Below are 13,436 nucleotides of genomic sequence, written 5' to 3'. Positions count from 1 at the left end.
TAACTCCTAAATGGCAGAGGATTGAGCAGTGAGGCTGCAGGAGCATGTTCTATACACCAAAACTGCTTCATTAAGCTAAAGTTGTTAGGTGACTATAGTGTCCCTTTAAAGCAATTGGACCTGTATTTTTCTGCAGTAAATTCTCCAATTTAGTACATCATTATTTAAATTTACACTAAACTCAGTATAAGCGTATGATATAAATGTTTCAAATTCATAGTGTTATACCAACCACCATAACCACTTAAGTGATTTAAAGTGGTCATGATGGTAGGAGTCTGTATGTGCAAACTGTTCAAAATGTTGTACATACAGAGTAATCTGCAATTGTCTGCTAGGGGCTTGTTAGACCCCCAGCACACGTGACAGAGTTCCGGGCTGCCTAATGTTCTTATTGTGCATAAAATACCTCCGTCATCAGTGTGCATAGCATGCTGGGCATGGACATATTGAGCTTCCTCTTGGAGCCAGCAAGAGGAAGCGTGGATGTCCCCTCCCTCCTTTAGCATTCTGAGCCCTCTGCATAATGCTAAAAATGTTTGTAGTTTTTTTTTTTTAAGTTTTTTTCTCCCTCCCCTCACTGGCTCAGATTGCTCGCATGCGCTCTGAGACAGCCAAACGGTCCAATCGCAGGCTTCTCTATGAGAAGCAAAAACATTTTTTCAGGTTTATTGCACAGCGAAAAAGGTCACCCATAAAAAGGGTTAGAGTAACCCTTCAAGGTCAAAACAGTCAAACTGGACAAATTCTCTAAGTCAACTATGCTTTACGTTCGACTACTCTAGCCTTAAATTTGAAATTCACTTTAAATTCACACTTTAGTAAACAGCCCTAAAATGATATATGTGTTGAGAGTCCTGCTTGCCAGCTTGAGGACAATATGATACATTTATCTCAGTCATTAGGTGTGTTCTGTTATATATAATCCAGAGATATATGTTTATTGAGCACTGTACTGGGATAGGCTGCGTGTCAAAGGTAATAGATCTCCATGTATATGGGAACTTAGAAACCGTATTAGCTTACTATATAATCTGAACCCACCCTGCCCCTTGTTGTTGTGAAACTTTGAATGACATAAAAACCCTAAAACCAAAGTATGATTTCCTCTCGCTCTCTTTCTATGAACATAAGGCCAACCTTGCTTCCGTTTCCGTAGCCCACAACTTTTGATTTATTGTTTCTGCTAAAGTCAAACCAGATATAAGATGATAAAGTAATAAATGGAAAGTAAAATGTATGTCGTCACAACCTAGAAGCTGTAAATGTGTTTTCTTAAAAAAAAAAAAAAAAAAAAATACATGTACATTTGTGGTTTTTTGTTTTGTTTTTTTCTGTAGGACTTTGACTGTTAACACCAGGAAAATACCCAGATCCCTGTGATACACAAAATAAAAAAGTTTATAAGTCCTAAACTGAAAAAAAACTGAACTATATGAGAATTGGGGCTACACCTAATATAACAAACCCATTTATTAAAAAATTAAATAAAAACGAATATCTCATGCTATAACATGTCATTTGAGTGTCAGAGGGGTAACAAAAGCATGTTTCTTCAGAAAATGCCAACTTACGGTTTGGTTCTTGTTAACGCTAAGGTCCATGTCTTCCTTACTGTGCGTTTTAACAGATTCACCATGAGATGGCCAATCTGGACCTGAGCAGGATTCTTGTGATGGAATCTTCAAACATAAGGAATATCGGGGCCCATCCACCTTCGTCTTTGAACTACTGCCAACTAAAACAATAAATGAAAACGACCCTAATCTAGCAAACATGCAAAATTAAAACAGGTGTTATATATATTATTCCATTGATAAGTTTGCATCGCCATTGAGTAGAGACACCAACCCTCATCCTTAACCAGGGAGCTTATATAAAATGTATGCTCTATCTATATGGCACCATCGGTTTAAGAATCAAGATGAGTATACCAAAACAATGCAATTTAGAGGACTACACAGACTTTGCCATCCTCATTGCGCGGCTTTCCTAACGAGTGGCCGGAGTCTCCCCATGATTCTTACCATATCTTATTTATTTACAGTATTTTCTCATTTTTCCCCCTAATGTTTCATTCTCACTCATCTAGACCCTCCCCATGCAGGGCCCCATATTGCATTTATAATGAATTCCTACATTTATAAAGAAATACGGTCACTATAACACTGAAAGAATGGATATGAGTTTAATATACTTCTAGCAAAATTATGTTAAACATTCAGTATGGTCAAAAATGGTGTTTGCCTAAACAGTTAATCTAAAAATAATTTGAGAAAAAAAGCATTTTTTTCTTATTAAATCAGTTGTGTCTATGGTAGAATGGGCATTGTACGAGTACTATAGTGGCCTGTGCTATCACCAGTACATCAGCCCCTCGCAAACAACAGATTTTCTAATTAAAAAGACAATTTCATTATAAAATTTACATCTGATCATACTTACTTCTGTTCTTCTGATGATAAGGTAAAAGGCTCTGGGAATTGTTCCATTTTGAAGAAGGCAGTTTTTCCTTATGAAATGTAGGAACCCATTGATGGGGTTTTCCTGAAGTCTATAGGAAGACATTCTCAGATACATATATATATATAGACACTTTGATGGAACATAAAAAGTTATATTTGGTCATGTATCTATGGCTTGGAGGCTATGAATTCAAACCAAAAGTTGCAAAACATTCTGAGCCGTGTGTCCATGTGTCAACTTTTTTTTGAGCAGAAAAGGAGCTTCTTGAATGAAGAAAATGCACATATTACTTATTTTACCTGCTCATCCTTCCAGCCTTTTCTAACTAGGATAGTTCTGCATAAAAGGTAGAATGTAGAAGGTCTCCAATATTTGGATTCATATTGGATGAATAAATAAAATACTCATGATGCTTCAGGCATAAAATAAGGTATGTTTCTAACCTGGGTATAATTTAGAGTCAAATCAAGTGCAAAAAAAGGACAAGGGATGCATCTAAGTTGATTAGTAAATTCATCCTGCTAGCTTGACCCTATAATGAATGACTTTGTTTGAAAGAGAATTCAAAGTAACATGACTGGGAAAATGAACATACATATTTGGGGCTTCGGAAGTTTGTAATTGCAGGCATATGAAGAAGGGACGCAAATGCTCAAAATTATATTGCTTTTGCTTATTCTTTTAATTACACTTTATACAATGGTGCTAATAACAAAGCTTTGGAATCATTTTGGGAATGGGGTTAGGTAGACAGCAGAAGGAATTCGGCAGCCAAAGCTCTGCACATGTCAATTATCCAAGCGAGCTCATCAGATCTCTGAGAATATTTAAAGTAGAAAGATAGTTCATGTTTTGGGATTTTTTTCATCCAATCAAACCATTACTACAATGATTCTGCCTACTAGGAAAGCTCACTCCAGGAAATGTTCAAATACCATAAAAATCATCTAGTCTAGAAGGTAGGTCTTCTTTGTTCCTTTAGAGTGTGAATATATATTGGTTTAGCCAGACTAATAAGTCAAATTTGGTCCAATGTTTGTATTGTTTTTACTTCTAGAAACATAGACATAGAAGCATAGAATGCAACGGCTCGTCTAGTCTGCCCAATTTTTTTATATACTCTCATTAGGTCCCTGGCCTTATCTTATAGTTAGGATAGCCTTATGCCTATCCCACGCATGCTTAAACTCCTTCACTGTGTTAACCTCTATTACTTCAGCTGGAAGGCTATTCCATGCATCCACTACCCTCTCAGTAAAGTAATACTTCCTAAAATTATTTTTAAACCTTTGCCCCTCTAATTTAAGGCTATGAAGGTTGTCTACCCCTGGTCTGTGCCATTATAACTAACTGGTCTTTAGGATCTTTTTTCCAAAATGGAATGACCTACTCAATTAATGACTACAGGGCTACAAAGAGTTGCCAGTTCTTCATAAATAGTAGATTTTATGGGGGCATAAGGTATTTAGGGTTGACATCAAGGTAACATTTAGTCTTTAAAGTGCTAAGTACCCCAGCAGTTTTCCAGTGATGTTAGTAATGACAAGATATCCCATATGAACTTTGGACAATATTGCATTTTCTCAGTTATGACTGAATGCAACAGGTTAGATAGTGTGTGTCTCCCCAATCATCATAACCAACTTGGTCAGTCCTTGATTCTTGTAGTAACACCAACACTTACAGTGGCTACGATGAGTTTTGCAGCTGAGGAGATAAGTCTTGTAATTTCTTCTTGAGACATATCGGGAGGAGAAGTTTCATAGAGATGTGAAGAGATTTCTTCCAAGTCACTTGTTCTGCTAGACAGTAAATATAATCACTGTATTCACTGTTATTCTCTACAGAAATATACATCAAAGATCCCCCCCCCCCTAACACCTAACAGGAGCTTAGAATCTATGCCCAAAGTAGAAGGTGTGAGTGAAAAATAACACCACAAAAACGTTTGACAGAGACTGGTGGTAGAATTAGTGCATGTAAAGTGTTGAAATGCCACCATGTGAAATGCCCTAGGGTGTGTACTTTTCAAAAACATACAGTTTGACGGAGGTGAATTACATTGGCCGGCTTCAGACATGTTCCAACTGGGACATGGGTGCATGATGGCCAGCTGTTTTTTTTGGTTTTTTTAAATCATATTTTACTTTTTTTAATCCTAAATTGTACACTGATCAGCCACAACATTAAAACGACCTGCCTAATATTGTGTAGGTCCCACTCATGCTGCCAAAACAACTCTGATGCTTCAAGGTATGGACTCCACAAGACTTCTGAATGTGTCCTGTGATATCTGGAACCAAGACATTAGCAGCAGATACCCGGGGCGAACCCTGTATTTGCCCCTCACCCCAGCTGTGGCTGGCTGCTGTGGCTGTCAGACTGGTGTAGGTGGCTGACAGGCCTCTTACTGCTCCCAGCTCATTTGTGCCTCTATTCTCTATTAACCCCTTAGTGTGTCTCTTTTTCCCCTTTCCCTCTGTTTGTCTCTCCCCCCTAGCCATTAAGTGTCTGTTTGCTGCCAAGCCCATCTGTGTGCCTCTTTGTCCCCCTAGCCCTTCAATGTGTCTCTTTGTCCCCCTTTAGTCCCTCTGCATGTCTCTTTGTGCCCCCTAGACTTTCTGTGTGTGTCTTATAACCCCCAGTACCTCCATGTGTCCCCCTCCACAGCCTCTCCATGTGTCCCATTCCCTCCTCAGCCTCTCCATGTGTCCCATTTCCTCCTTCCCATGTGTTCCTCCCCTCCTCCCTTCCCAGACTCTCTTCATGTGTCTCATTCCCCCCCTTCCTCCGCATCCTCTCCATATGTCCCATTTCACCCCCTCCCCGTGTGTCCCATTCCCCCCTCCCCAGCCTCTCCTGTACATCCTGGCTGAGCCACGGTAGAGGAGCTCCTGCTCACTGTACCCGGTCTGACCCCTCTCCAACCCCATCAGGTGTCTCATTCACCCCTCCATGTGTCTCATTCCCCCCAGCCCCTCCATGTATCTCATTAATCCCCCCAGTCCCTCCATGTGTCTCATTTATTCCCCTCCCCAGCCTTTCCATGTGTCTTATCACCCTCAGCACCTCCATGTGTTCCCCCTTCCAGCCTCTCCATGAGTCCCATTCCCCCTCCCCAGCCTCTCCAAGTATCCCATTCCCCTCCCCAAGCTCTCCATGAGTCCCATTACCACTCCCCAGCCTCTCCAAGTATCCCATTCCCCTCCCCAACCTCTCCATGAGTCCCATTACCCCTCCCCAGCCTCTCCGAGAGTCCCATTACCCCTCCCCAGCCTCTCCAAGTATCCCATTCCCCTCTCCAACCTCTCCATATGTCCCATTTCAAGCCCTCCCCATGTGTTCCATTCCCCCGCCCTATACACTCCTGTACTTCCTGGCCAAGCCGCGGTAGAGGAGGTCTTGCTTACTGTATTTGGTCTGAGAGAAAAAAAATCTGTGTTTTTGCTCAAAAATGCTATAGACCTGAAAAGGGAGAAACTCCCAAAAGCTCGGCATTCTGAAATTCTGTTATTTCAATACAAAATGAATTACAAGATACTAATGTAATTTGTAATTTTACATCTTGACCACGACATGTATATGAAATCATTTCTCGACTGATATACTGCACATACCAAATTTTCTCCGTATTTAAAAATTACACTAGGTGGCGCTGTTGCATTATTTTATACTTGTGTTAAACATTCTCAAAATTTCTGACCTAGGGGATTGGCTTTTTGAAATGTGCCAGGGATCAGTGCCATATTTATATCCACATCTGACAAAGCTTAATGGGAGCTGTAGTTCTTCAAAATCTGGGAATCTATCTCTTGGGCATCAATTCTTAAAAATAATTTGTGATTAATATGGCTATCTGAATCTGTGTTACAGCGCCCTAATTTACCTAATTTTGTATAATTATCGCACTTTAATAATAGATACAAAAATAAAACCTAATAATTAGAGATACCAGATCCACTATGTTTTCTGGGACACATATCATGTATATATATATTGATGGGCAGCACATGAAAAGGGTTGCTCTCCAGTATGCAGTATGACGGTGTATTAGATTAAGTAATTAGGCAATGAAGAGTCCTGCAGAATATGCATTATACTGCAGGGCAGCATAAATTTGGTTTTCCCACAAATATGACAAAATTAATTATATGTATCCCTGAAAACATGGTGGATCTGGTAACCCTAATAAACTACAATAAGGCATATAACCCATACATGAAAAGGGAGAAGAAATTGATGGGAGAAAAATCTTGCGTTCCCGTTAACACGTCTCTTAACATGGGACACTCATTTTAAAGATGTGAGTGGGAGTGCGGCTAGGGGTGAGGCTGTTCTGAGAAATTTAGATAATTTACAAATTTATACAACTAGACAAGAACAATATTCTGATTTCTAAACAAATTTATTGTAGTTTCAATACACATTGCTGTGAGTATTATTGCTGTGGAGCTCTGTTATACACTCAGACACACCAACAATATGGAGCTCCTATAAAAGAGGGACAGATGGATTTGTGCACAAAATATGGACTGTCCCTCCTAAATAGGGACAATTGGGAGGGATGCTCTTGATGAAGCCAATGAGAGATAAACATAGATGTCTACTCTCATGCAGGGTGAAGCCGACTTAAGATAGCAGGGAACAATACCTGGGTTTTACATAAACTCTTCTTGGATAAATATTGTTAGCGGTATTGAGATCCTGTAAAAAAAAAAAAATAGAGTAACAGAATGGCCATTGACTAGACATAAACAGGTCATTTAAAACAAGTAATATGTACACTAACAAACAAAATGAATATTTATAATTAGGCAAGGAGTACCTCTTTAAATAGACCATTAAAGGGTACTATAAGGAGGGTGGGACATCTCATCTGACTGTCTCAGCACTATAAGGAAGGATGTCTATGTATCTCAAAGACGCATTAGCTTACTAACTAAAGAGGAAATTGCAATTTTTAGTCCAAATTAGACATACTCGAAAAATGCTCTAACTCAGATATTTTTCTAATTTAACCAAAGTAGCCTAAAATGTGCAATTCTCCACAATTCCTTATCTAGTGAATATCCTAATTTACTCCTTTAGTTCTGAACAATTCTGGAGAGTCTCGTTAATTATTAAACACAATGTGATATACAAACATTTCTGCAGAAACATCACCAGCAAGAATCCGGCTGAAAATAAGTACACCCTAAATTCCCAAGTGCATCTAATCTCACAAACCCAAGTTCTTACACGTAGAACCTGGAAATATTTTATGGACTTCAAATAATTATTTAAATCAGAAGGGGAGCTTAAACCAGCCGTGCACTCTAGATATTTTTTCCTGTAATTTTTTTTTTTACTGAAACCATAAGAAAATGCTTCTCTCTAAGCTAACACATTACCTTGAAATATTATTCCATGTATGCTGGTCAACTAGCACAGTAGCAAACATTACGTGGATCAATTAAATATAGCCTTTGATGTTTACCTTATTAGAAATAGATGACATTTTATCTTTTATTTTTCTTTGTACATGTTGTTTCTTCTCTGGATCTATATGTATCTTTTTGTTTTGTTCTCCAACTACTTTTGCAGAGCATATTCGAATAGATGTTTCCATCTGATTATCCAAAAATATCTTCTTGATTCTCTGGATTTGATGAGGCGCATGGCCCTTTGAAAGCTGTTGGTAAATAGAATATGTAGAGGTTCTAGACACTGAGATAAAGCGATCTATGCACAAGAGCAAAATACATTATTCCCAATAACTGCGACACACGACTTAAAGGAACACTCCAGACGCACAAAGCACTTCAGCTTCCTGAAGAGCTTTATGTGTCTAGAGTCTGTCATATATGTGACAATTTATAAAATTGGTGATTTTTAAAGAAATCAGCAGTTTTGTAAAACTCTGCTAAAATGGCACCTCAGGTTGTCTTCCGCTTCGGACAGATTTAAAAGGATCCTATAATGCCAGGAAAACAAAGCTGTTTTTCTGACACTATAGGTTTAAAAGGTCCCCCCCCCTCCCTCGCACTCCCCCCCACCAGGAGGGCTGAAGGGGTTAAAACCCAGTCAGCCACTTACCTGAATCCAGCGCCGATGTTCCCTGGTGCTGGGTCAGGCTCCGCTCACGCTCCTCCCCCACCGACTTCAGCCGGCAGGGGAGACCTAGTGCACATGCGTGGCAATGGGCACGCTCGCATTAGCATTTCCCCGTAGGAAAGCATTATTCAATGATTTCCTATAGGGAAAATCCCACGCTGGAGGTTCTCATGCAGAGCGTGAGGACGTCCAGCGTCAGATAAAGGACCAAAGGTCCGTTTTGATTCTGGAAACGCCTTCAGTGGCTGTCTAGTAGACAGCCACTGAGGTAGAGTTGCAATGTAAACTTTGCAGTTCCAGAAACTTTGCAGTTCTCAATGAACTGAAGTGGTCTGGCTGCCTACAGTGTCCCTTTTACAGAAGTGGCAGGCCTACCTTTCCCCCTTCTACATGAGCTGTATTACAGCTCATTGAGAATCAGGAAAATCGTACGTGCTAGTGTGCCTGCGTGCGAGCCTATGGCTCTAGCAATGAGGTATCTCAATCAGAAGCCACTGATTGAATTATTCCCCGGCACAGATTGAAAGTGTGTGCCTTGAAAAGAGGGGAGGGCTTGCAAAGGCTGCTGACAGCAGGTCTGCAGCTTTTGCAAGCATTTTAGTTTCATACACCACAAAGAAAACATGCAAAAAAAAATACACGCATGTTTTCTTTGAGGGTACATCTACAAAATTGTTAAAATAAATAGATAATATTTATGGTTGATACCTGATAATATTATGTTTTTTTATTTGGCCTTTTTTGGGGCTGAAAAAATAAGATTTTAGAAGAAATAAAACATTGAATGGTAAGTTATTTATTTATTTTTTTTACAGGTTCTTAGTTAAAGGTCCCCCCCTCATTATTTTTAGGGTGAGGGGGGTAGGTAGGGTGTCATTTTTTTTCGGGGGGGAGGGAGTGACTAGGGGTTTGGGGACCCCTAGTCACCTGGGGGGGACACATTTTTTTTTAGAGCCCCCACCCGCCGCTCAGGGGTGGGGGCCGAGGGGGAGGACAATAGGTCCTCCCCCCTATTGGTATTTAGGGCCCCCACCCGCCGCTCAGGGGTGGGGGCCAGGGGGAGGACATTAGGTCCCCCCTTTATTAGTATTTAGGGCGCCCACCCACCGCTCAGGGGTAAGGGCCAGGGCGGAGGACATTAGGTCCCCCCCATTTTTTTCGGGGGGGAGGGGGTGACAAGGGGTTTGGGGACCCCATGTCACCTGGGGGGGACGACACATTTTTTTTTAGAGCCCCCACCCGCCGCTCAGGGGTGGGGGCCGGGGGGGAGGACAATGGGTCCTCCCCCCTATTGGTATTTAGGGCCCCCACCCGCCGCTCAGGGGTGGGGGCCAGGGGGAGGACATTAGGTCCCCCCCTTTATTAGTATTTAGGGCCCCCACCCACCCACCGCTCAGGGGTGGGGGCCAGGGGGGAGGACATTAGGTCCCCCGCCTTATTAGCATTTAGGGCCCCCACCCGCCGCTCAGGGGTGGGAGCCAGGGGGGAGGACATTAGGCCCCCCCCTTATTAGTATTTAGGGCCCCCACCCACCGCTCAGGGATGGGGGCGGGGGGGGGGGAGGGGACAATAGGCCCCCCCCATCATTTTTTTTTATTTTTTTTAATTTTTTTTTATTTTTTTTAAAACAGTGAGCAGCCACAGGCTGCTCACTGTTTACTAGACATGCCCCTACTCACGGTATAGCGAGTAGGGGCAAAATTTACTAATACTAAGTCATTTTTACTTAGTATTAGTAAATTTGTCTGAAAGACCAATTTAGGTCTTTCATCCTTTTGGTAGATAACTCCCTAATACCGTGGGAATTAGGGAGTTATCTACTAAGCGGTTGCAATAGAAGTCCCGAAATTCCGAAGTGCCAAGGTTCCAAAGTGCCGAAGTTCCGAAGTGCTGAAGTGCCGAAGTCCCGAATTGCGAAAATTCCCAATTTCGGAATGCCGAACCGAACCGAAAATTTTCCCCATGCACATGCCTACTATGGAGGATCCTGTGTAAACAGAGCCAATTCCCAGCAGCCATCACTGGTTACAGCTGGTGGGAATTACCCTTCTAGTCAGTGGTAGCTCTGCCCAGTGTCTAGAAGTGTCAAGAGAAATATACAGTGATAAAGCAGCCCCTACTTTGTCTCTGTATATCTCCTGGCTGGGTTGGAATTATAGTGAAATTATAAGTATTTTATAAAGATCCTATGGGGGCAAGTGGGGCAGGGGTGACAGTGCAGCTTTAACCCCTTAAGGACCAAACTTCTGGAATAAAAGGGAATCATGACATGTCACACATGTCATGTGTCCTTAAAGGGAAACTCCAGTGCCAGAAAAACGATCCGTTTTTCTGGCACTGGAGGGTCCCTCTCCCTCCCACCCACCAATCCCCGGTTACTGAAGGGGTGAAAACCCCTTCAGTCACTTACCTGGGACAGCGGCGATGTCCCTCGCCGCTGTCTCCGCCTCCGCGACGCTCCTCCTAATGATTACGTCGGCCGGTGGGCGAGACTAATCTCGCTCACCGGCCGAGGAGACCTAATGCGCATGCGCGGAAATGCCGCGCATGCGCATTACGTCTCCCCATAGGAAAGCATTGAAAAATAATTTCAATGCTTTCCTATGGGGTTTTGAGCGACGCTGGAGGTCCTCACACAGCGTGAGGACGTCCAGCGACGCTCTAGCACAGGAAACCTGTGCTAGAACCCAGGAAGTGACCTCTAGTGGCTGTCTAATAGACAGCCACTAGAGGTGGAGTTAACCCTGCAATGTAAATATTGCAGTTTATGAAAAACTGCAATAATTACACTTGCAGGGTTAAGGGTAGTGGGAGTTGGCACCCAGACCACTCCAATGAGCAGAAGTGGTCTGGGTGCCTGGAGTGTCCCTTTAAGGGGTTAATATGTATTCACATTCATGTGTTTATTTCCTTATTATTCATGTTGATAAACAATAATACACTACAGACTTTACTTACTTGGTACAGTTTATAATTTTCAACAGTTTCATTTTGGTTTACAGACAGATCGAACCCAACTTCTTTTCTTTGAACTTCAACATAATATTTTCTGGAATGGAAAAAAAATTTGTTACAAATTAGTCAGAATTGGATGACATACAGTAATCAAGCTAGCTCAAAAAAATAAATCTACAGGCATAATGTAATGTAGGGAGAATGGCATTCTGAGATATATTTAACGGTTGCTGGTTCTAATAAATGATATGCCATTTTATATATATATATAAAAATATGCCAAATGCAAACGTTGATTTCTGACCCCAGAAGTTACATTTGTAAACAAAAAAGCTTTAGATATAATTGTAGTTATATAAATTGTGGGTTGGTTAAAGGGTGATTCCTATTTAAAACACATAACTATATTTAAGTGAAACACAGTTATCCCTCTTACATTTACTGCAGAGTGAAGGCAAAGTTATCAACCCTTGTGCCATTGGACCCATCATCAGGACCGTGGGCCCAGGGTTCCGCCGGGCCCCTAGCTTCTCCCTGGGTGTATGGCAGGCTGTGGGGGGGGTTCCTCCCGGTGAGCGCCCAGCTCAGATGAAGAGTGTGCGGGCCTCTCGGCAATGATATATACGTGTGCGGTGGTTGTTGAGCTCCATGTGCCAGGCGTATCTCCGGGTGTTTGGGCCCGTACTTGGTAGTGCCCTGTGTGCCAGAGCAGGTGGTGGCTGCAGGTCGTCCTGCGTCCGAGAGTGCAGGTCTTGCGCACGTGCTTGTATAGTGAGCTGGTAAGCGTGGCTTGGCTTGGTTTGGACCGGGATCACCCCCCCGGTCCATAGGGGGGGAACAGGACCGGGTCCGCAGGCCTTCCACGCATGTCGGGCTCCGTCAGGCAGGATAGCGTTGCAGCGGCCGTCCGCTTCACTCACCGCCAGCATAGGTCCTGCCTGTAGCAGCGGGCCCCATCCTCCGAGGGACTAAAACTTTCAGGAGCAAGCCTCTCCTCAGCTCAGGGGGGCCGTTATCACCGGGGATCGCAGTTTTTGCTGGTAAATCTCTCCAAGAATCACGATTAGTAGACTATTTGTGCCTCTATTTGCAGGAGCCGAGCTCTCCTGCGACCGCTCAGCTCGGCAGCCCGCCCCCATTAGGGGTGTTTTAACACATCATAGGTATTTCGCAGTCATTATGGGTCATGACATAAGGAAATAATGCAATTAATCTAACATTAAGTGGTTAGCTTCTTCATTTAACTATACATTTTTGGTGAACTGAAATCTGGATTTTATTTTGCTACAATTTACAATGTTATTTACTAAACTGAGCTGAGAATTCAAAGTGAGTTTCAAAGTTAAGGCCAGAGTATCCAAACTGAAAGCATTGCAGACTTAGAGAAATTTTCCAATTCTATTACTTTGACCTTAAATTTAAAATTCACTTTGAATCCTCACCTTAGTAACACTTTTAGAGTTTAGTGAATAAACGACATAATATCAATACCATATTTCTTTAATTCCTGACTTTTGACTCACCCTTGAAACATATGTTTGATTTTCATTTTATACATATACTCTCTTTTTATTTCTTTTTTTTTAACTATTGTTTGCTTTTTTTTTTTTTTGCCATTTTTTTTTGTCTTTGTCTATTAGAATCTAAAATGTCATTATGGAGACAGTGAATTCACTCACCAATTACCTTTCATAAAGTGTAAAAAGTATTTGATTATGCAAAGACCTTTAAAAAAAAAAAAAATGCAATCACGACTAATTCTTGTTTTTACTGACTTGTACTCACAGCCTTGCAGCTACTGCAGGAATCACATTGCTTGGGGGTATATTACAATCCATTCCTCCTGATCACTGCACTCTATGGTGGATGTTTTCTGTTGCTATAGTAACAGAGGGTGTGGAACTCTACCCCAGACCTGCTGA

General features: G+C 41.9%; 1 protein-coding gene across 1 annotated transcript in view; it reads right to left on the bottom strand.

Annotated features, from left to right (window-relative positions):
• The window catches only part of LOC134571302 (uncharacterized), a 35,239-nt gene extending 21,853 nt beyond the window's left edge, over nt 1–13,386 (bottom strand). Inside the window, exons 1-7 of the mRNA XM_063429478.1 lie at nt 13,300–13,386; nt 11,518–11,608; nt 7,943–8,137; nt 7,118–7,170; nt 4,151–4,265; nt 2,446–2,554; nt 1,575–1,738 (exon numbers count right to left, since the gene is read on the bottom strand). Coding sequence (XP_063285548.1) covers nt 1,575–1,738; nt 2,446–2,554; nt 4,151–4,265; nt 7,118–7,170; nt 7,943–8,137; nt 11,518–11,608; nt 13,300–13,352 — 780 coding nt within the window. The 5' untranslated portion in view covers nt 13,353–13,386. The remainder of the gene's footprint in view (nt 1–1,574; nt 1,739–2,445; nt 2,555–4,150; nt 4,266–7,117; nt 7,171–7,942; nt 8,138–11,517; nt 11,609–13,299) is intronic.
• Between the last annotated feature and the right edge of the window lie 50 nt (nt 13,387–13,436).

Source organism: Pelobates fuscus, chromosome 8, assembly GCF_036172605.1.
Source record: "Pelobates fuscus isolate aPelFus1 chromosome 8, aPelFus1.pri, whole genome shotgun sequence".
In the NCBI taxonomy this organism is placed as follows: Eukaryota; Metazoa; Chordata; class Amphibia; order Anura; family Pelobatidae; genus Pelobates; species Pelobates fuscus.
This window is presented reverse-complemented; position numbering and strand designations above follow the sequence as displayed.